The 25910-nt window shown below is 33.5% G+C and overlaps 1 protein-coding gene across 1 annotated transcript in view; it reads right to left on the reverse strand.

The window, feature by feature from the left end:
• Positions 1-3897: 3897 nt before the first annotated feature.
• LOC138714657 (homeobox protein DBX1-like) overlaps positions 3898-25910 on the reverse strand; it is a 79385-nt gene continuing 57372 nt past the window's right edge. Inside the window, exons 2-3 of the mRNA XM_069846721.1 lie at positions 7248-7400; positions 3898-4189 (exon numbers count right to left, since the gene is read on the reverse strand). Of these exons, the coding sequence (XP_069702822.1) occupies positions 3915-4189; positions 7248-7400 (428 nt within the window). The 3' untranslated portion in view covers positions 3898-3914. The remainder of the gene's footprint in view (positions 4190-7247; positions 7401-25910) is intronic.

Below are 25910 nucleotides of genomic sequence, written 5' to 3' on the forward strand. Positions count from 1 at the left end.
AAACAGGAGAATTGTCTATGCGAGCCGAGAAATTGGTTGTGGCTATAGTGAACTGAACAGGTTATGTTACCTTCTGGGCTTGCCATGTGGCCTCAGTAAAAATTCTTATCAGGGTCATATCAAGTATGTAAACAAAGTGGTAACACAGCTTGCTTATGATACAATGAATGATGCTGCTAATGAAGTACGTGAAAATAATGGTAGCAATGAATGTGCAGTGTCAGTTGATGGAACGTGGCAACGGAGGGGATTTTCTTCTTTGTCGGGTGTTGTGACAGCCATGTCAGTAAAAACTGGTAAAGTTCTCGATGTGGAGGTAATGTCCAAAAGCTGCATGTCTTGCAGAATGCATGCTAAGGAAGACAAAAAGTCACCTTCATATCAGACTTGGCTAGCAGACCATGTACCAGTATGCTCCTGTAACTACAAGGGATCTTCACCTAACATGGAACCTGTTGGGGCAGGTAGGCTCTTTTTGAGGTCAGTCCAAAATAGAGGATTACTTTATACTCAATATTTAGGAGATGGCGACTCAAAAAGTTTCAAAACTGTATCTGAACTTGACCCATATGATGGGAAAGAGATTGTGAAATTAGAATGTGTGGGGCATTACCAAAAGCGTTTAGGCAAAGGTCTTAGGCAATTAGTTAAGACCAAAAAGATCGGTGGAAAGGGGAAACTGACTCAAGCCCTCATAGACAAACTTCAAAATTACTTTGGTATTGCCCTCAGGTCTAACACAGAAAGTGTAGAAAAAATGAAAAGAGCTATCTGGGCCTCTATGTTCCATGTCGCAGCAAATGACAGCCAGCCACTTCATGCAAAGTGTCCACTTGGTGAAGACAGTTGGTGCACTTATCAAGTGGCCAAAGCAAAAGGCATCCCTTACAAGCATGAAGGTCCTGGTATTCCCATTGCAGTGATTAGACAAATGAAACCGGTCTACGAAAGACTGACGGACGATAAAATGTTGCAGAAGTGCCTGCATGGGAAGACCCAGAACATTAACGAGTCCTTCAATGGGATGATCTGGAAAAGGTGTCCAAAAGAAACCTATGTGGGACATGCAACACTGAATTTGTGTGTAATGGATGCAGTGTGCCACTACAACCGTGGTCCTGAAGTGGAGCTGGACATCCTAAGGAAGATGGGAATTGAACCTGGACTGAACACAACTACGGGCGTATCTTCTTCGAAGGTTGTAAAGGATATAATGAAGAGAAATCAGGCTACACCAGAAGCAAGAAGCAGAAGAAGATACCTGAGAGGAAGAAAAAAAATGAAGGTGGATCGCGAGACTACTTCTGAGGGTATAACGTATGAAGCAGGAGGATTTTGACAGCCTAACTTTCAACTGCCGTTTCCCGTAAGTACAGTTTCTTGACATATTGGCTTAAGGAAAACATCATATCTCATCCAAGAAAAAAGATAGACGTATGATTCTGGTATCATTTTGAAGCTTGGAATGTAATCTAGTGCATGAATCAAATAAAAATTTGATCTACACGTTCACAGTCCCATTAAAAATTTTTTTCTTCAAGGTTGCATACTTTTTTTGTCTAATATTTTACAAAATTTAAGATATTTATGGTAAATTACAGCAAAATGTTATTCAAAGTTTATTCAGGCACTAGACAAACATTTTTCCTATAAAACAGTGAAGGAATTTTGAAAATAGCTTCATTAGGAAAGAGGATATCATGTTTACCGTTTTATTAAATTTTTTAAACAAAAAAAAATATTATTATAAACAATTTCAAAGAACAATTGTTTAAAAATAGTTAAATCTCTTAATAACAATGTATTCTTGTAGCTAAAAATATTGAGAGCCCTAAATATTGCCTAATTTAAATTTTCACCCCCTAATGTATACATATACCTTAATTCGGCTGTAAAATATCTCGGCGTTTATCTTGATAGAAGACTGACTTACAGACAACATATAAATTTAATCAGAGACAGAGCGTTTCAACTTTTCATGCTGCTGTATCCTCTTTTCAAAAGCCGCATCTCTCTTAAAGTCAAAGTTTTATTATACACTTGTCTGATCCGTTCATATATGTTATATGCTTGTGAAATTTGGTCAAATACTCATATACGTCATATTAAAAGACTGGATGGAATACAAAGATCAGTATGTAGGACAATCACGGGAGCAGACTATGACATCACTAACTCTCAACTGTATGAGTCACTAAATATAATGTTATTTGGTGATTATATTCAAAATGCCTGAACCAAATTTATGAAATCTCTAAGAACACATCCAAATCCATTGCTCAATAGTTTAGTAATTTCTCGTGTTTAATGGATGAGTGATTTCTTGTAAAACACTTCACTCTTGGTGAAAGTGTTTGAATGTAAATTGTATTTTTTATACTGAATCATGTATATGTTACATACATCGTGTAAAAGGCGTGGGTCCATTTTGCGACCTGGTACTTAAATAAATATACAGTTCTGAAAAAAAAAATTGGGGAGTAAAAAGGGATGTAAGAAAGAACAAAGGTGAGAAGAAAATAGAGAAGAGCTGAGAAAAAAGTAGCAAAGCCAAGCACAAAGAAAAAGATGAGATACTACAGTGCATGAGGATTAAGTTGGCGTGATTTCTACTGTCCTTGTCTGAGGTCCTTGTCTACCGACTGCCACCAGATGTGACGGGCAAGCGGTTTCCTTTTGTACAATTCTTGGAATGCCCTTTCTCCTCCCTTCTCCCATCACACTTTTGCAAACCCAATTAGTGGATCTCTCAGTGGCGTCTCGGGGTTGTTCGAGTTCATTAGTTAGTAGTATCTTGTGAATAGTGAAGTGAGTTTGTATCTTTTTTTTATTGGGTTATTTTACGACGCTAAATCAACATCTCAGGTTATTTAGCGTCTGAATGAAATTAAAGTGATAATGCCGGTGAAATGAGTCCGGGGTCCACCACCGAAAGTTACCCAGCATTTGCTCGTATTGGGTTGAGGGAAAACCTCGAAAAAACCTCAACCAGGTAACTTGCCCCGACCGGGATTCGAACCCGGGCCACCTAGTTTCGCGGCCAGACGCGCTGACCGTTACTCCACAGGTGTGGACGAGTTTGTATCTTGTTGTACCAATTTAATATAATATAATATAATTCACAAATTAAAATGTTTTCGGAGATACATGGTTTCACTGTTACCTTAAATATTGTAATGAGTGTTGTGCTCTTGTATTTAATAATAATGGTAGGCAATATGGGAAAACGCGGGAAAGCCTTGAAGTCGGACGGTATGAACATGGTTATTAATGCACATAAATTCTTTACTGGAGAATATGAGGCACTGAAATGCGGAAAACAAACAATATCTGTGCTGATTTTTATCGAAAGTACTGCTGCAGCGACACATATATCATCTCGTGGTGTTAACAGGATTAAAATAGAAAAAAAAAAAAAACAAAAACAAAAACAAAACAAAAAAAAACAAAAAAAAAACCAAAAAACCAAAAGGAAGCGCTAGAAAGCGGAAGCGGAAGTGGAAGTGTGCTGCGAACTCCAGGAAAGAAACGCCCGAACAGGACTCTTAAAAAACGTGTGTAACAGGTTAAAAATGAGCGCACTTGCAAAAGTGACGAAAGAAAATTGGAGGAAGGCCTGTGAACGCATAGAAAAAGTTGAAAAGTTTTATTGGGCGAAGGATGGACTTGTAAATGGAAATTTATTATTCGTTCGTAATCAATTTGGACGACACGGACACGGACGAACTTTCTGGTGGAGTGGAGTCAGAATTTGAAGAGGAAGAGAATGCCGCCACTGGTAACTTGTGGTCGTTTGAAGGAGTGTCGACCATCATAAATGAGGGTAGAGAGAGATGGTGAGCATTCTCTCTCTTTCTAAAAGGGACTAGACAAGTAAATCCTCATGGACTGTAGGGAAGAAAGCAAGAAACAAATTAATGGAAGGTGGTACGTGCCTGAGAGTCCTTGAGGCCGAGCTTCTCCGCCAGCTTCTTGCGGTCCGGCTTGGAGATGTACTTCTGGATCTGGAACCTCTTCTCCAGGCCCTTCCTCTGCAGGTCGGAGAACACTGCGCGGCGCATCATGCCCCTTCTGGGTTTGCCCCGCGAGCTGTTGGCCCACGGGAAGGTGCCGGGTAGCGGGAACACGGCCGTCGGAGCGCCCGAACTGCCCCCTGGTCCTCCGGAACCTCCGGAATTGGGCGTGGAGACTGCAGCAACCAAGCAGACAAGCCAAGTGAAGCCACAGATCTGGTTACAAACTAAAACACGGATGGATATCAACAGTACGGCATTCCTGGCCATGACTTTCTTAGAGCAATATTGCCACTGGTGTTTTGTATACAAGCTCTCGTTACGTTGGTATAAGGGGAACCACCCCTTATAGTGGGGGAGCAATTAGACAAAATTAGTAACTTTTCTTCTATTTAACAGATTTGTATGAAATTTTACAAAACAGTTACAAGCAACATATATGTTTTGTATACAAGTTCTGATTACGTTGGTATAAGGAGAACTACCCCTTTTAGGGGGCACAATTAGACAAAATTAGTAACTTTTCTCCTATTTAACAAATTTTTATGAAATTTTACAAAGTAGTTACAGGTAGCATGTATGTTTTGTATACAAGCTCTCATTACGTTGGTCTAAGTGTAACTACCCCTTGTAAGGGGGGCGCAATTGGACAAAATTAGTAACTTTTGTCCTATCTAACAGATTTTTATGAAATTTTATACAGTACTTACACTTAGTACATTTGTTTTGTATACAAACTCTGTTTACGTTGGCATGAACAGAAGTGCCCCTTACAGGGGGATGCATTTAGATAAAATCTTATGGGGGGGGAAATGTAACATTTTAGGTACTGTTGCACCTTTTGGACACTCGGGAAGCTTATTTGGTACATAATTAACAAGCTGTCAGCTTGAATTCCCTGAATTATACTGCGTAAGCAGATTCGGCTCACAGATATTGAAATAACTGCAACCGAGAAAAATGCCACTATTGCACCTCGAAAGAATAGTGCTCATAAATTATTACTTCCGCAAATCTGCGCACCTTAAGACTAGATTTAAAATAGAGGTAAATAGTGGAGGAAGTGAAAAAAAAATCATTTTTTGGACGAACCAAAGGGTTTTTTTTTTCTCTACCTTAGCAAAGTCTGCACTCAATGGTTATATTTATATTTTGTCCCTTGTCCATTCATGCTAATTTTACATACTATAATAACATTAAATGTAACACAAACAAACAGTGTTACATACTCAAAGAACTACTCGACACGTTGGTACCAAATATGAATGGAAACGACCAGTTACAACAGAGTTACAGCACAAGGAAAACGGCAGACTCGCGGCGTTTGCTGAGTAAGAATGCTGGGTGGCGAAATGTGGCATGTTACCGGCTTCTTATCTCGCTATGCAGCCACCTCCGCTGATTAAGATTATCAATTCAGTGTTACTCAGTTATATAGAAAAAATAATTTAAGGGTTTAATTTCATTTTTTTACATGTCATTTTTCTGTATTTGTCCTCCTAAATATGGATTTTAGACCACTGTGTGGCGGTGAGACAAAACGTTTGAGCATGAAGTGTACATCTCTCCAAACAAAAATTGACAGAGTATGCAAGTAAATTGTATATTCGAATTTAAGTAGCAAAATGCAATACATACACTACTTTCTTTGTCTATATAGTGTATTTTATTCTGTATTAAAGTATAAGTTATGGGGTGTAAAATTTATAGGCAGTACATATCGCTCTACTAAACAAAATATCTAGTGAAATTTAATCATATCTTATAATTTTTTATGCTCGACCATGCCGAAATGTAGTAATTATAAACCTGGTAGCACCCTTTAATGGACCTCATTAAAGTACACCTATTCATTAAACTTCAGGTGTTCCACCAATCAGAAAACACCATTGTAGCAATATGAAAGCCCAAGTATCGATTATTCTCGGATATGCAATCGAAAGACAACTACCGAAACGTCACGGAGGCTGGAAATCCAATACTGTCGCAGAAGGTTATGTTCTGTTACTATAATAATAATTGTGTTAATAGTAAATAATATTCAAATAAATTCAATTTGTCATCTCGTTTTTCAATGTCTAAATCAATTTCAAGGTTATATCAAGATTAATGTTTATTTTACTCTCTAGATTATATCAAGGTCAATGACATTTGTTTCTCGGAAAAAATCAATGCTTTCGCGTCTGCGCACATCTCACAATTTATGAGATATTGCACAAGGTCAGTTCCGCTCCCCAGTCAAATAAGAATAACATGAATACTTATGAATAATTCAAAGTTAGAAATATGGTCGAGCATAAAAAGTTGTATGAAATTTGCCTATAATGGAAATTAAGACGCTCGTATGAAAATTATGAAACTCGCTTGCGCTCGTTTCATAAACATACTCGCGTCTTAATTACTACCATTATAGGCTCGTTGCATAATGTACTAATTTTTAATTTGTAAAATACAATATTTTTAAGATAGATAGTAGTGCCATTATTTGTTTACATTTCGACTGAAAGTAAATTTTATTTGCCAGTGACTTTGCATTCAACACCTAATACATACCAATACACAATAGAGTAACAAACGACTGTTTCATGCCGAGAAAAATAACCTAAATAATGGCTGTCTATTCTCTTTTCCAAAAACATTAGACTCACAGAACATACTTTTATTTTCTGAGAAAACCTTGACAGCTACAGAAAAACAACATTTGGCAAGTTTCTTATGTTATTCATGCTCTACCAGTATTTTTTTTTTTTGGTAGTTTGTATAGGCTACTCAACCTATATATCGAATATTTCTATGACCATTTTACCAAGCCAAATAGATAGGGGTGGAGCCAGAGTGAATTGTACTGGCAGCTGCAACTCAAAGACACTTATGCGGCACTTCGATTGGATAGTTCTCGACCATCCGTCATACAGTCCGAATCTGGTCAATTTTTGAAAGGTTAAGTTCACCAACTGACAACACAAAATATACCTACAATAGCTTAGGTAAATTGTAATACCGATTCAAAAATACCTATATTAAGAAACACTTTGAAATTTCAATTGGCATCCGTATATTTTTATACTTAAATATGAAAGAGCATTCAGTTTTTTTATACAACTCGTTCATTTGTTTTCGCATCTTTTGTTTTCCATCGTCGCAACGACTGAGACTGTTTCATTGCTATGCGCAGAAGCTCTGTGAAGTGTGTCGCCTTCGTACTTGACGGTTGCTATAGGCTAGTGCTCTCACCTGTGAGGTACGGATGGCGGCAAGCCAGCAGCGTGTGCAGGTGGGGGTTGAACATCGCGGCCGCCGGCCTGGGGATGGGTTTGGCGATGCTGGTCCCCGACCCGATGCCCGCGTAGCCGAACAGAGGTGGCCCATTGGCGTGCAGGAGGGGGTCTGCAACAGTCGCATCACTAGAGATAAAAATAATCTGCGTCACCAATATGACACAGGATACTAGTTACTCGTGCGTTTTAAGCTATGATTCATTTCATGTTAAGAACAATATTCCGACTTGTAGTTTATTTATTTAAGTAGGTTATTTTACGACGCTTTATCAACATCTTAGGTTATTTAGCCTCTGAATGAGATGAAGGTGATAATGCCGGTGAAATGAGTCCTGGGTCCAGCACCGATAGTTACCCAGCATTTGCTCGTATTGGGTTGAGGGAAAACCCCAGAAAAAACCTCAACCAGGTAACTTGCCCCGACCGATTATTGCTATAACTATAATGATTGTTGATAATAATATAATTATGATAATAGAATATCTTGTTAATATAATTATTTATCTTGTTTATACAAACTTTTTGATTGGAAGTCAAATATACTATTGATTTATTGATTATTAATTATTTTATTGGAATTTTTTATTAAATTATTATTTGTTTGTAATTATGATGAAATTAGTAATTTTTTATTTATTTTATTCAATTTTTGTTAAAATTTTAAAAGGAACGAATCGAACCTGGGTCACCTGGTTTCGCGTCTAGACGCTCTAACCGCTACTCCACAGGTATGGACTTCCGGCTTGTAGTTTATTTTCTTTAAGTATCGCCCAAAAGAACATACAAATGCAATCATAATGGATCATTGCACAGATATGTAAGAAAATACTTTCTTTTATGAACTGGACAAAATGGGATGGAATTTTTTAATCCAAAAAAGTAAGTTATCTGGTTTATTTAATAAATTCTACTGTTGAAGTAGATTTATACAGGGTGATCCGTTTGGGTATAAATAAAATAAAAACGACGTAAAACATTTACTACTGAAGTTCATTAATTGAAACTTTGTGCATACAACATTGAAAGATGGGAGATTCCTCAGAGCTCAACATGACCCCCATTGCGCACCCTGCACAACTCATAACGGTGATGCAATTCAGCCCATGTCCGTTGTAACATAAGAGAGGTGATTTGTTGTAAAGCTTGAGTAATTGTTACTCTCAGATCATCAATGTTCCTGGATTTCTGTGAATAGACAATGTCTTTAACAATACCCTACACGAAGAAGTCAGGAGGAGTTAGATCTGGGGAGTTTGGGGACCAAGCCAAGAGATAGCCGCTTCTCGTACTCGTCTTAGAAAGCCTACTCTGGGAGGAAAGTAAAGTTGAGAGGTCCATATGGTAGATTTACGTCGCATATAAGAACCCTGTCCCTGGTAGAGGCCTCGAGGTGATATTTATGGCGTATGCCAGTTGGACCAGGAAACCGGAACTGTTGTTGAGATCGGATTAAGATAGGTTGATTACACAGGATATCTTACAGAAGACTCGTATTGCAATTCGACCAAATCAGTTATCGACTGCACTAGAGAATGATAGGCTAAGTAGAGCCCGGGTTTTATGTAATATGAAAATAGTGGCAAAAAATACCGGACCGACCCTTGTAGCTGATTTCAGAGCCTTGTTCACTCCAGAGCACGATAGACTGGTAGCTAAGACTTTTGTGGTTCGAATTCTTTTTTTCTTTCTTTCTTTCTCTCTTTCTTATTTCTTTTTTCTCTTTCTTTCTTTCTTTCTTTCTTTCTTTCTTTCTTTCTTTATTCCTTCCTTTCTTTCTCTCTCTCTTTCTTTCTGATTTTCTTTCTGTCTTTCATTATTTCTTTCTCTTTCTTTCTTTCTTTATTTATTTTTTCTCTTTCTTTCTCTTTTTCTTTATTCCTTCCTTTCTTTCTTTCTGTCTTTCATTATTTCTTTCTCTCTCTTTCTTTCTTTCTTTCTTTCTCTCTTTCTTTTTTCTTTCTTTCTCTCTTTATTTCTTTTTTCTCTTTCTCTCTTTCTCGCTTTCTTTATTCCTTCATTTCTTTCTTTCTCCCTTTCTTTCATTATTTCTTTCTCTCTCTTTCCTTCTTTCTTTCTTTTTTCTTTCTTTCTCTCTTTATTTCTTTTTTCTCTTTCTTTCTTTCTCGCTTTCTTTATTCCTTCATTTCTTTCTTTCTCCCTTTCTATCTGTCTTTCATTATTCCTTTCTCTCTCTTTCCTTCTTTCTTTCTTTTTTCTTTCTTTCTCTCTTTCTTTTTTTTCTTTCTTTCTCTCTTTCTTTCTTTCTTTATTCCTTTCTTTCTTTCTTTCTTTCTTTCTTTCTGTCTTTCATTATTTCTTTCTCTCTTTCTTTTTTCTTTCTTTCTTTCTCTCTTTATTTCTTTTTTCTCTTTCTTTCTCTCTTTCTTTATTCTTTCCTTTCTTTCTTTTTCTCTTTCTTTCTGCCTTTCTTTCTGTCTTTCATTATTTCTTTCTCTCTTTCTTTTTTCTTTCTTTCTCTCTCTATTTCTTTTTTCTCTTTTTTCTCTCTTTCTTTCTTTCTTTCTTTCTTTTTTCTTTCTTTCTCTCTTTCTTTATTTATTTTTTCTCTTTCTTTCTCTCTTTTTTCTTTCTTTCTCTCTTTCTTTCTTTCTTTATTTATTTATTTTTTCTCTTTTTTCTCTCTTTCTTTCTTTCTTTTTTTTTTCTTTCTTTCTTTCTTTCTTTCTTTCTTTCTTTCTTTCTTTCAACTTCTCCTACTCGAAATTGGGTTATTAGGTTCCTGAAGGCACGTTATTAACACCTTTGTAAGAATTTGTTTCCAATTAATTACATTATAGAATATTATAAATCTTTCTTAACAAAAAAAAAAAAACGGTAGCGTAGCTTGCAGACTTTTACGAAAATTTTAGTATGGAGAGATGAAAGTCAACTAGACACAAACATAAAAATACTTTGGAAATGGACTTCGATTAATTTTGGAAATAGACGGCCCGTACAACCAAGCTTGATCGAGTTTCAGTTCAATACATTTTGGCTATAAAACTGCCACATTCTGTGTGGGATTAGTTTGATGACACAGGTATAAATTAATTGTCAGTTGCACACGTCTTGTTAATTACAATTGAATGTTAAATACATCGCCTGAAACTCGTTACTGAAATAAACACTGTGTAACACTAATAATAATAATAATAATAATAATAATAATAATAATAATAATAATAATAATAATAATGCATTCGAAAGTGCACACAACTAGCTGTACAAATCAAAGAAATGTGGTAAATTATATTTATCCGGTTTGTTTTTCAATGAGCCAAACAGACTTCAGTAACCCAGCTAAAATGAGAGAGAACCCTAGTTTCCTGATATCCGTTAAATAACGTGAAATGTACGTTGCAAAACAAAAATTACACTGATATGATTAATGAAGACATTTAATTTCGTTAAATTCTATTAGCTGCCATTACATGTACATGAACGTTGTACCAAATATCTTCAACTTGTCACACAGTTGGCCCGGGTTCGAGTCCCGATTAAGCCTCGAATTTTGCATTGACTATTACACTTTTACTACGTCATAATACTTTTGACCAATAAAACTGTACGAAAGGATGTCTTTCAACCAATCATGGCTGCTCATCGTACGATTTTATCGCATCCCTTGCATTCGTTTAATTTTATCGCTTCCCTAGCATTTGTTTCTTTGTTTGCCAACTTTTCAAACTACACTGGCCTGGACGCAAAAAAAAAAAAAAAAAAAAAAAAAAACAGAAAATTACAAACCACTCCAGTCGATGCACAGCAGTTTCAAATATGACTCACATTGGCATTCAAGAACAAGAATTAATAAAGATCACTGGTCATAGCTATGCATCTTCCCTGTATCCATATTTACAAATAAATGAAGAGCACGAATCGGAAATCCTGAATAAGTTGAGAATACACCATGTAGGCCTACATCAACGAGTTCCACTTTTTTTACGCACACGTCCAATATAACACCAACTGAACCACCAACCACTAAAACATTCAAATTTGAAAATTGTACTTTCGATAATTATTCATTTTAAAATTATTCATGTTTATTTTTTATATCATCATCGTTAATTAAAACTTTTCTTGTTTATTTCATCATCCCTAATTAAAACTTTTCTAACACTTGTTTATATTATTTAGGTTATGTTTGTTATAGCTTCTGCTAAATGATATTATGGATAGTCATGTATCAGAGATTGTTTAATTCTAAGATTTATTGAAAATCTACTGTCAAGTGACGTTGATTACTGGGACCGGGATAATTCAAGTGGAATGCAACTGCTTTAATAAAAATGAAATTGAATCAACAAAGCCTTCTTGACTAGTAACCGTCCACAGAGTTCAGTGAAGATTCCATAGTTGGCACAACTGATAACAAGAAAACATAATCATAAGACACTACTGCCATCTAGCGTAATGTTGAGATGGTACAATAATAATTTTGAAGACAGTTGTATTTTCGTAAGTCAATTAATATTTTATTGTATTGGAGTACTTCGTTACTTCTAATCTTTATATACTTTCTTATAATCGTGTAATAGTCAATTAAATCCCACTCGAGTTTTGATTTTCTCTAGATAAATCAAAACCTCTAGTGAGATTACTGTTGAAAAATCCATAGTCACTCTTGTGGCGGACAAGATCGCAGTTGGGGTTTTTCTCAGGGTTCTTTCGTTTACCATACCAGGCATCTACGTCATTCCGTCAACATTTCTCCAGTTCGTCATCATTTCATAGCATTCCCCTAACGCTGGCTGGCGACGCACAGAGGGGGCTGGCCTGGAGAAGATTGGGGTGACGTACTGGAAATCTGGGTACACAGCGAACCTTAGTGTGGTCAGCCGGTGTGGTTTGGGACTGCGCTTGAGGGTTAGCGCAATAGATTTTGAAAGATCGCAAAGCTGGGTCATAGTGCTCCTCTCCCGAGAATTCCATTTCATTGTACCAAATAGTCCTTTTCAGTAATTTCAGATTCTCAAGTTGCAGTAAATATTGATCTGAGGTACTATTCTTTGGGGTATTTCACCTGCAGTTAGAATCTGTTGTAGGCTACTTGTTCTTTTTTCTGATTTCCGTCTTTTGTACTCACTTCCTCTCTACACAATCGATTTTGTCTCTGTTATTATCCGTTCAGTAAATCAGTAAAGAATCTAGGTATTTACAGGGATAAAAGTTTAAATTGGAACATTCAAGTTGCAGAAACCTGCAAAAAAGTATTCACATTAATCCACTCGTTTAGGCGATTGAAGGATTTTCTACTCTTTTTCATGAAAAAAAATGTTAGTGCAAACACTCGTGATGCCCCACTTCGATTACTGTGATATTCTGCTTACTGACCTAAAAGTTACTTCGGCGTAGAGACTACAACGTGTTCATAATATGTGCGTCCGTTTCGTCTGCAATATTCGCCGGGCTGATCACGTAACACCATCCCTCGAAATGTTGTCCTGGCTCCGTCTAGAAGATCGTAGGAAAATCCACTGTCTTTCCCTTCTCTTTCACATATTGCATTTCTCCACTCCTGTCTATCTTGCGTCTCGTTTTCAAAATTTATCCACCCATCATAACCTAGACACACGATCACGACACTCCTCAATATTATCCATTCCCTCCCACCGAACATCCTCATATTCATCTTCTTTCACTGTGGCTGTTCCTCGACTTTGGAATTCCCTACCGAGTAATGTCAGGGACTGTCAGACATCAAACCAATTTAAGATTAGGCTAACGAAATATTTTTCTAACAATTCTTGTTAACAATAATAGCTGTTTCAGGTTTCTCAATGATTAATGGTTATATATATATATATATATATATATATATATCATAGATAAATATCTGAATTATTCCATTATTATTATTATTATTATTATTATTATTATTACTATTATTATTATCATCATCATTATCACTATTTCTTACCAATGTTTATCATTGTTACACTAACATTACTTATCTAACTTTCATTATTTACTTTCATGTTGTTTTATGGTCTAGATATTAATGTAATAACTATGTAAGCAATTGTATTCAATTAGAATTAGAGTCTGGCTAGGCGGAAGAGAAGGCGTATTGGCCTTAGCTCTGCCAGATTAAATAAATTATTATTATTATTATTATTATTATTATTATTATTATTATTATTATTATTATTATTATTATTATTATTGCTTTCCTTACATTTCCGTTTTCTGTTTTCTCTCATAGAGACATACTCAACGTTTTTATTATGCGTCGATATTTTATCAATATGTGACGTCACAATAAGTTGCAATTCATATACTTCATCCAGCACTGCCTGTTTTATTACATTTTAATCCAAAACTCAAAATATATTTGTGATAATTACTTGAATTCTGATCGCAGATTCTGAGAGCTGCTTAAAATTTGCGTATTTTACTCCCCAGATGTGTGAGTCCATCTCCTATATTGAAGACGAATTGACAAACATTCCAAATCCATTGAAGTAATCGTTCAGAAAGCAAGAAAACTGCATAAGCTTGAAATACAAGAGTATTGAAATAAATATTTCGACGTTGTTAATGCAATAACTCCTATATGACATTTATCGATCTTCAGAATTTTGCTCTATTAAATAGCTTAAATAGTGATACAGCAAATAATAAGATCTCCTATATATATTTCTTTCTTTCGAAAAAGTAAGAATTTACAGTCTCCTATGTACGGCTGCCATAGGATGAATAAATGTGTTTTTTCCTCCTACTGAAAAATTGTATATTTTGCACATAGGAGTTATTGCAGGAACGACGACGATTTGTATGGTTCAAAAACACAGGCTTAGAGTCGAACTTGAGACATTATTTTGCAGAATGTCAGCATATAAAAAACACAACGTATGTCAGGAAAAAAGTCAGATTTGGTATATTTCTGATTTGGGATGTTTGACAATCCAGATGTTAATTCAGAATTGGCAGGCGATTAAAGATAGAGAATAATATAGGCCTACAATAATTGTTGACTCCTTTTCTTAAACATGTATGTTATGTTATGTTATGTTATGTTATGTTATGTTATGTTATGTTATGTTATGTTATGTTATGTTATGTTATGTTATGTTATGTTATGTTATAGGCCTATGTTATGTTATGTTATGTTATAGGCCTATGTTATGTTATGTAGGGTATTTACTAACACTACAATTGGGTATACACCCGGTGGTAGTGATATATAATATACAATAATACCATTACAATTATACAATAATTACAGTAATAAAAAAATAAAACAAATAAAATAATATAAACTTAAATTTAATAGTTATATAGTTTAATAGTTATATAATATATAAAATATTTAATTTACAATACTAAAAATTGCATATAGACTAATTAAAGCCCTTTATTTGCTTTTACATTTTCATAAGGTTGTTCCAACTCAAACTTAATGCTTTGTAAGTTGAAGCACTCCAGTTTTTTATTTTCATTTTCTTCGATTTGTAGGGTCGAAAATGCATGTTATTCAACGTCAAAAAGTGCAACTTGAATTAATTATTTCTTCCTAAAATATCTAGTTACTGGCTTAAAGCTATAGTATAATTTAATCGCATTCCCTTAATATTATTATGTGACCTACCTATCAAACTTAAAGTTAGAATTTACAAAACAGTTATATTACCGATTGTTCTGTATGGTTGTGAAACTTGGACCCTCACTTTGAGATAGGAACAGAGTTTAAGAGTGTTCGAGAATAAGGTGCTTAGAAAAATGTTCCGAGTTAAGAAGGATGAAGTTGCAGGAGAATGGAGAAAGTTACACAACACAGAACTGCACGCATTATATTCTTCTGACATAATTAGGAACATTAAATCCAGACGTTTGAGATGGGCAGGGAATGTAGCACGTATGGGTGAATCCAGAAATGCATATAGAGTGTTAGTTGGGAGGACGGATGGAAAAAGACTTTTGGGGAGGTCGAGAGGTAGATGAGAGGATAATATTGAAATGGATTTGAGGGATATAGGATATGATGGTAGAGACTGGATTAATCTTGCTCAGGATAGGGACCGATGACGGCCTTATGTGAGGATGGCAATGAACCTCCGGGTTCTTTAAAAGCCATTTGTAAGTAATGTTATGTATAGCTACGGAGTTAAAAAAATGAGCCGAGTCTTGGTTGCATTTCTCCTCTATGTAGGCAAAAAGCTTCGCAAGACTATCTGCAAGTAGCATACATTTAGGCGATCTTGTTTGCTGCACATGCGCAATGCGTTGTTTCTGGAACTTGTAAAATTAGGTGGCCCAAATTTTGTTTCTGTACAATCCTTGAAAACTGCATTTTAGTTACTGGGCTTTTGTTTCAGCAATCTCAGAATTAACATTTTCTCAGTGTGAAATTTTGCTCTTACATTTTCGACAAAAGTTACTGGGACAAAGTACATTTATTTTATAATGCCGTAACATTAGGCAATGCTGTACAAAGTGGGTCTGTTTTGCTGCCAACTCTCACGGAAAAAACTGGGCGACAAATTTTGCCTGGGTCCCTCTATTAGAGACAGATTTCTATCATGGACCGTAGCCTTTATCTAAGAGTAGTTTATTTTCTTTTATGTAGAACCACATCTCATATTTGTCGGAGAAAGTACGTGTGCAACATTGCAACTCAATTTTTGAACAATGCGTACTAAAATAGGGACACAACATCTACGGTTAACAGCAATTATTTTGTTATATCACACATTGTCTACCAAATTAAAAATTTTGTAGTAATCTTTTTCATTGAGGTATATATATATATATCTGTAGACCTGTTTCGCCCCCATCTAGCAGTCTTCTAAATGGTCTTCCTGGTCGACGATGTTCTCTAGGTTTATACTGCATCATAATTTTTGGGGTTCTTGAATTTTCCAATCTTATTACATGATCTAGCCAATTTAATTTATGTCTGTTGATTTTTTCTTCTACTGACTCTACTTCTAATTGTTCTAAAATTTCTTCATTCCTTTTTCGGTCTAAAAGAGTATATCCTGCTGTCCTGAAAAATTTCATTTCCGTTGCTTTGATTCTGTTCATGTCTTTTTTCTTTAATGTCCAAATCTCGCTTCCGTATAAAAGGGAGGGTAATGCTAGTGTATTATATATTTTTATTCTTGTAGATTTTTGTACTAATGTAGCTTTTAGTATATTGTGTATTATTCCTAGAATTTGTGTAAATTTGGTAATTTTCTTGTTCATATCTTTTTCATTTTGATAAGATATTTCACAACCCAGATAATTGAAATTTTGCACTTGTTCGAGGCATTGGTTATTGTGTATTATCTTACTTCTGACTGGATCTTGTCCTAAAAATGCCATTACTTTTGATTTTTGTGCTGAAATTTCCATCCCAAAATCTTTTAATATTTCATTTAATGTATGTAATCCTCTTTGTAAATTATATATAATGATTTTCAGATATTAGGCCTATGACACAGGGTTCAAGCTAGAAAATATATAATTGTAGGAAAAATGCACAAATGAAAAAATATATTAGTGCAAATTTCGAAAATCTTGTGCACTATTATAGGCTAAATAATTATATAGAAAGATAAAATTAATAAAGTATGCAGGAACAAAAAGTTATGTAGTTTGTTTCTTGGAGTTTTATTACTTTCAATCCATCTTGTTACTATCTAGATATACTTACGTAAGTAAATCATTACAAGTAGGTATGTTTAGAATCAATTACTGCTGAATTTACATTACATTAAAATACGTTATTTTATGGGCACTCTATGCCTAAAAATTGAAATTCTTTACTAGTAGGCCCTTCAAGATTTATTGTTAGCAGGGTGCAAACTCTTTTTACTGAAAGGCGGTTTCTAATTCCAGTTTTTACAAGATTCATGCAACTAAATCCACGCTCACCATTTATAGTATGCGATGGAATTATATACTAGTGGCTTGTTCAGTAAATGCTGCAAACTAAGTAAATTAGACGTTCAAATAAAAATTTTTCAGATTTATTTTCAATAAAGAATACCAGACATTTTGAAAGTTATGTTCTTCCATAATAATGAAACATATTCCCTCTGAATGTCTTTTTTATGCCAAATACTTTTACTTGAACCTATCCACCTTCAGGTTTTGAGTCTCAACGCGAAAACACAAGTAACAATGTCAGAACTATCTGGTTTTTCATGTGGGACTAAATAATAACTAATTCAGATCATTGTGAATTGTACTCGAAAGTTAAAAAAAATGTCAGGTTTGCTATGCTTTCGAACAATAAACATAGCATCTTGGTATACCTGCTGCATGGAGAGCTTGAAATGTAGAGGGTAAAATCATTTCATCCTGTTAAGAGATCTTGCTGAAATGATCGGGAGATTACAAAATTTTCTAGGTCTTTTATTTTATCAGTAAGTAAGTTAATACCTTTTTGTTTTTCCTTAGGAACTGTAATTTTTGCGCTCTCTCGAGCCAATATTGAAGAGAATGACGCATATAAATATCTACACCACACCGCCATTAAGTATATGTAAAAGACCCAACCCCACTTGATTAATAACTATAAAAATATTTGATTTTTAATAACATTATTATTATCTTACGTAAGTTTTGTAGTTATGTACTACATAGTCGCCATTCAGTAAATTATTGAAATGAAGATCTAATTTCATATATTCTCTACATCTACTTATATAACCCCAAAAGTTTCACTTTCATATCATCAATATAGCATTAATAGTATAATTAATGAAAAATAGTCACATCATGGCATTAACTACAATAATATTTCATTTCTAATAGTAATAATGTCATCAAACCATCCCAAGTTTTGTAGATTTTAATATCCACTACACAGCTGTACTCACAAAATTACACACCACAGAATCAGACCTGTAAATTAATTTTACAGTCTTGAAATTTTTAATAACCAATTTAATTTGAGCTCTAAATATGTCAGCATTCTTGCAGATCATGGCCTCCGTGTAATATTGTTTACTGTTGTGTGTGTTTTGTTTTATTCTGAAATACAATTAGTTAGTGACGACAGATGGATTTTAGAAAATAGGAAAATTATGTTGAAAAATTGACATTTCACTGAAAACTACTATTTTTCTGAAAAACTTTGGGTTCCAAGCTTCAGAATGAGGGATCATTTATTAAATTCCGTTCAGACGTTTTCCCGTAATTTCCATTACCAGTTCAAATTATATAGGTAAGAGATAGACTCTATATATATATATATATATATATATATCAATTAGAATAAATTGTTCACTTAACTTACATGTATTGCACCAACTCATTGAAATCAATTTCCGAACATCTATTGCTCAATACCTTTTTGAACATTGCCCATGTCATTAGAATTTCATTTAAATTCATATTCTCAACAATTGATTAGTTCACACACGTCTCAGATATGTTCTCCATTTCCATCTTCGTTTCTGAAGTTGAATGTAGTTGTGGCATTTTTGCACATTTACATTCAAAGTTTGTTGTATTTTTAGAAGTCGAGTAGCAAAATGCGACAAATGCGATTGTGGATTAAACCCTAGATCATATATACTCAGATAGTCGGTCTTATAGGCTTTGAGGTTAACAACTTTTGTCAGGTCTACTACGCTGCCATCTAGTTGTTATATAAAGAGTCACGTCATAATTCCCATTTGAATTGCATTAGCGACCGTACTACCATCTCGTGTTCGTTTATGGCGGACTGGTAGCGATCCTGGCGGTTGTTCTCATCGAAGTGCTGCCGATTTTAACATAGCGATGAGTTATCTGTTACATATATAATCTAGGCTTAAACCCTGCTATGACAGTAGACTTCAGTAAAGCACAAACTGCAATTAAAGGTCAATTTTTCCATGCTGGAGAAATGATAAAATTGCAGCTAGTATTTAAAAAGGTGGCTTACCTAGCGAGTGAAGCAATCCACTGAAACATTAATGAAATACGGACTTTAACTTTATATGTGAGCACGATTATTCCCCTGTTATCATATCGAAATGAATTGCAACTTACGTTATTGATGCACATGTAACCGTCTCCATGGATACGTAACAAGGATCATAGTTTGACTGTTTTTGTTTCCTGTGGAAATAAAGACAGGTTACAATGGAAGCAGTGATGTTTAGAACCCGGATATGTATGCGAAAGCAAAATACTGCAATACGCGCACAAATATACAACAGATCTACTAAAATATGCATTATAAACATGCAGTTCCTCAAATAATGCAATTATAATGAATATGCATCGTGCCAATCAATTTACCTCATCGTCTGCTGCTACTGTATGTATGTCTGACGTATTGTTCATTCTGTGTTACAAGACATCATCTTACAGTACAGTACATGTAGGCCTATTCACACACCGCATAAATGAAGAAGAATACAACTAGGAAAGTATACAACGGAATATATTACGTTTTTACATCTGAAGCCATATCAGTTTATGTTGTTGGTGATATTAAGTGAAAAGTGAAATGGAAAAATTAAAAAGATATGGAAATTATTATTAACACAGCTGTGACATGTTTTATGATGATGGAACTCCCTAACGTGATGTGGGTTGTACAGGATAGTCTTTTAATCAGTGGTCATCAGGAATAAAAAATATTATTTATTTGTTTGTTTATTTATTTATTTGTTTGTTTATCTGTTTAGTTATTTGTTTATTTATTTGTTTATTTATTTGTTTATTTATTTTATTTATTTACTTGTTTATTTATCTATTTATTCATTTATTTATTCATTTACTTATTCATTTATTTATTCATTCATTTATTTATTCATTCATTTACTTATTCATTTATTTATTCATTTATTTCTTCATTTACTTATTCATTCATTCATTTATTTATTCATTAATTTATTTATTCATTCATTTACTTATTCATTTATTTATTCATTTATTTATTCATTTAATTATTCATTTATTTATTCATTTATTTATTCATTTACTTATTCATTCATTTATTTATTCATTCATTTATTTATTCATTCATTTACTTATTCATTTATTTATTCATTTATTTCTTCATTTACTTATTCATTCATTCATTTATTTATTCATTAATTTATTTATTCATTCATTTACTTATTCATTTATTTATTCATTTAATTATTCATTTATTTATTCATTTATTTATTCATTTACTTATTCATTTATTTATTCATTTATTTATTTATTTATTTATTTATTTATTTATTTATTCATTTACTTATTCATTTATTTATTCATTTATTTATTCATTTACTTATTCATTTATTTATTCATTCATTTATTTATTCATTCATTTACTTATTCATTTATTTATTCATTTACTTATTCATTTATTTATTTATTCATTTATTTATTTATTCATTCATTCATTTAATCATTCATTTATTTATTCGTATACTTATTTATTTATTCATTCATTTATTTATTCATACATTTATTTATTTATTCATTTATTTATTCATTTATGTATTCATTTATTTATTTATTTATAATGATAATGTAAATTTTAAACAATTTTATTTATTTATTTATTTATTCATTTATTTTTTTATTCGTTTATTTATTCATTCATTTATTCATTCATTTATTTATAATGATAACGTAAATTGTAAACAATTTTATTTATTTATTTATTTATTTATTTATTTATTTATTTATTTATTTATACTAAGTTTGAAATGAATACAAGTTAATAAATACAATGTAAGATAAACTAGCCCACTCCTGAATGAGTAAGACTCGTGCTCAGGAGGGGATTCCAATACAGACAAAAATAAAATTAAAATTGAGAGTGAATACAGATTAAATAGTGTTTAATATGTTTAAACCCAAACTATAAATCCAATACAATTTTTTATATTCTTTTATTAACTTGAGAGGATTTGTGGTTAAAATAATATCATAATAAAATTTGTTTCATAATCTGGGACCTTGACTAATGCTATGACAAAAAGCTGCATTGGTTTTACATTTTGGTTCAGATATACGGAGAGAATTCATATTTTTAGTTCTATATTTATGTATACACCTTTCAAAGTTATTAAAATTTCTATTAAAATATTTTAATAAAATAAAATAATAAATTTGTTTAATGTTGAAAATTTTGAAATGTTTCAACAACAATTCAGTTGGGTAATCTTTCTGATTTTTTGAACAAATTTTTAATACTTTTTTCTGTAGTAAAATTAACGGATATAGGTTGGATTTATAAAAATACATTTATAAAGAGCAAAGACTCCTTCGAACTGCATGTGTGACTGAATTTTACTCTTTAGTGTGATAAGTGTAAGTTGTCATTCTTTACTTAAAGTCTATTAAACTACCGTTGATATCCAGAGATGACAGTTTAATGTAATTGTAATTATTTAACATTTTTTTAGCTACAGAACATTATTCAAAGACAACGAGATAATATTAATCATAATCATCATCATCATCATCATCGGCGTACGCAGAATATTTGTCAAGGAGGATCATCATTAAAATTGTTTACAATTTACATTATCGGTATTTTAAATGTTGTGTAATAATAATAATAATAATAATAATAATAATAATAATAATAATAATCATTATCAGCTGAGTTTTCACAGGGGGATGTGAAACTAGTTCCGGAAAGAATTTTCGCGAAAACATCGTCAAGCTGCGACTGCGAAGAAATATTTGCCAATATGAAATTTTCACTAACCTCGCGAGAATCGCTACACGACGTTTTGCGTAAAAAAATGTAAAATTGAGTTTAGCGGTCTCTTGAAAAATAGCAAAGAACGCGGAACGATAATGCGAAGTTTTTATTAAAAATATGAACTGTCATATGCACAAAACATTAAACGAAATTTAAAATATGAAAACCAATGTGTTACCCAGTTATAAAAGTCCCTATGTTACAGAATTAAAAACAGTTTTCAAACTAAGATTGCAAATTAACTAGTAGTGGGATATTTAATGGAACTCGTGAGGTTAATTAATTATTTTTGTACTTAAAAAATGCAGGAGATCATGATCTGTTCATATGCTACCAGTTTTTGGTGGCCAAAGGCTGCAAAATACCAATAAAACCATCATTGTTAGGTCCGTTACGAATATGAATATATCCAAAAACTTGACGCTCCAACAAAGTCAAAAAAGCAACCCCCAACCATAACAAAAATAACTAACAAAATAAAAACAATAAATAAACCGAAAACTTCCTTAAACATAAATACTATCTATGAAAAACAATCTGACAAAAATGCATGATAGTGACTTTTGCAACTAGGGAATTTAATAAAAAAAAATGGCCTAGTGCCCAAGGAACTTGCACCTTCATTGTTTTCTGAGAAAGGGGTTTCTCCGAACAAGAAAACCCAAAAACTTTTTCTGTGTGGAACTTTCCTTCATTACTAAGTAGAGATATTACGAATTTATCCACAAGAGTTTTTGGCACAAGTTTCTGATTATTATTATTCCTAACACACCTCAATATCCCACACTGGCACAAAGTAGCTAGAACGACGTTTTTTTTATTGTTTAAAGCAGACATATAGATGAGCTGGTTGGTGCTGCACCTACCGTTGGAATTTGGAAATACGCTATTATTTCAGTGAAAGCATTGTTAAAATGTTCTTATGAGCAGGCAGTATAAGTATCCATCGGATGCGTTCAAGTAGGCGGTGGTCATGTTTATTAATTTATTATGCTTAACAAAACAATAGAACATCTCATTATAGCCATATGTAATGTTTGATAGTTTTTGTTAGTTATAAGTTATGTAAGCTTACTTCTTAAAGACATTACAACCAACTTTATGCTTAGCTTTTTCTTAAATATTTAGACATTTTTAAATTGAAAGCTATAACTTACCTAATAAATAATAAAGATGACATTTATTCATAAGCTTAAGAGGTAATTCATACAATAAATTAAAGAATAAAACTAACAAATTAGAAACAAATGAAATTACTTCAAAATATGCCTCAACAAGCCTCTCCTGCAGCGAATACATCTCTCACCTTTCTCATATAATTTACCACATCGTACAGTTTGGCGAATAAAATGTTTGCCTTTGTGGTACAGTTATACCACAGTCTAGTACATACAGTCATGAAGCTTGAGGTGATTTTTTGCATTTCTCGCGATACAATGCTCCAAGCGGTTAGCAACTGAGATTACTAGGAACAATAGACTGTGCGATAGTAGCGACCCTAGTGGCTAGCAACTAAAGTTCAGCTGTCATTGGATGCATATTCCCTACGTATTGAGCTTCGTGACTGTATGTACTAGACTGTGGTTATACATTATTTCTCGTGCTTCAAAATAATGAAAGTGAATAATGTTTCAAGTTTTACTACAGACGAAGGATGACTGTAATGAGGAGATGTTCTATTGTTTTCCTAAGCCTGTTAAGTTCATAAGCATGTCCTACTATATAAACCATACCTTTAATATTATTTTCATAGGAATAAAATTTAACATTGCCATTTGAAATCTATATACATACTCAGAAAAACGTCTGGCATATGGGCTATTCCATATGAAATCGATCAGTAAAAAACCTCGCATTTTTAATACTCTAATTTTTTCCCTATTTATACAAGGTGCTCAGGACAGTGCATTTTCAAAAATATACTATCGAAAGTCAAACGGTTTTCGTACTATTGAGCGACAAATTTAGCGTATTTTATAAAAACAAGTCTCTTTCAGCGCTCAGAACTCTGGAACCATTTACTACAGAACATTCAACGGGAGCTCATTTTGAAGATGACATTTGGTAGGTTATGTTAAGAAGTAATCCTTATTTTCATTGTACACAGAGAGACATAATCTGATTTTAATTACTTTTAGGCTTTTTGCCAATTTGTAAAAATGTAAAGAAATATTGAGAAAAACCTTGCATTATTAAGAGGGATTCGGCATTGTTTGCTTAGTGGCTCGGCAATAAGTTTCGAGGGTATTAAATAAATTATTTTCACACGCCTGGACTTGAACGGCGCAGTACCGCACGCACTGCCCGAGAGACGAAGATAAGCGAGCGTTGGGCGTCATTTTACTCCTGTGTTTATGAAAACTTATGATAAAGCTAGCCCAGCTATGCGCTACTAGACGAAACATCACGTGTTTGTCTCCTGGCCTCTCTTGTCTCTGCTAGCTCCCGCCTCACAGTCAGCTGGGTACTTCACGCGCGTACTATTTATTTTCTTTATTTGATATTTTCAATACTTTCTTATCAACGGTGCACCAGTAAAAAATATGTGTTTAATTGTACTTTCAATGCGGAATCTAACCATATATTTTAAAAATATTTTTGTGCGAGATCGTGCGTATTTGCTTGCTTTCCGCACAAAACCAATACTCGGTAAGTGTGAAATACCACATTCAGTATTCCCAACGTAACACACATAACAATTTTCCTCTTCTTACCGCTTAAGCGCCATATTCATTTTACTGCTTTAGGGTTTTAACATATTATTTTTAAAGACGTTCAGTATAGTAATAATTATAAATTGGAAACTTACCACTGCAATTTCACCTAAATTGCACTGTTAATTATTGTTTTTAAATATTTTCAAAAATTAAGTAAACTCTACAACACCACAAAAGTTACTACATTTGTAATGCAAGTAACATTAAGGAAGCCGTGAAAAAATCAACAAGATTCCAGACTCATCATAGACTGGGGGGAAAAAAAGACAGACGTATATCACGGCCTGCTGAAGTATAGTAAACACAGAAAACATTTTACAGGAACAATGTTGAAGATAGATATATTTGTTTTCCAAAGTTGCCGTCATTGAACAGAAACTAAGATGGAGATTTCATTGCAACTAATTAGAAATTCGTCTTTCAGGTATGTAATAAACGATCTTCGCACAAAATAATGTACGATACACGAGCGGTGTGTTTGTTTTCATGTTCTCGGAAATTAAAAAAGCTCAACTACGTTTCGCTTTTTCAGTCTTTTCCTCGAACATGAAAACGGCAACATACCGCTCTTGTAACGCATATTACTATTTCGTGGTCAAAGGCGTGTTAGTGAAGAAAAATATAAATTTCTCCATTTCCATAAAAAGTAAGAAAAACTGTTTACATGTCAATATAAACTATAATTTGTCAGCATCAAAATAAACCATGATTTTGATCATTTGGTGAAAGGGTTTCGGAGCCACAACAGTTTAAAATTTGCTAATTTTATGAAAATACGATAAATTTAAATATTTTTAATTTAAACACTGTGAAGTTCTGATGCCTCAAACTTTGCACAAAGCATTATATTACAGTTGTCAACGGACAGAAAGAGTTTCATTGAATTTAAAAATTGCAAGGTCAATTTTCGCTATATTTCGGTCGATTTGAGATGGAATAGCCCATATTCAAGTTCCAGCTATGTAGGCCTTCATTTCTTTCGGTGAGACGTAATAAATTTGATTAGGGAAGCTCTGTCAGCATCGCTAACAAGTTTTCAACAGCTGAGAACTATTTCTCATGTGTGCTTCTGGGTGGCACGTAATAAATATGATGATTAATTCACAAGTCGACAGGCATTTCCATTCAGGTGCAAGCATTTAATGCAAAACAGGGCCCAGGGCCTGCCTTCTTGAACTCTCTGTTTCGTGGGCAGCGTCATGAAAAGCTTTAGGAGAGCCTGAAATAGTTTCTTCTCATAAAGAAGATGGGTTGGTGGGGG

The sequence above is a fragment of the Periplaneta americana genome, chromosome 15, assembly GCF_040183065.1.
Source record: "Periplaneta americana isolate PAMFEO1 chromosome 15, P.americana_PAMFEO1_priV1, whole genome shotgun sequence".
Classification (NCBI taxonomy): Eukaryota; Metazoa; Arthropoda; class Insecta; order Blattodea; family Blattidae; genus Periplaneta; species Periplaneta americana.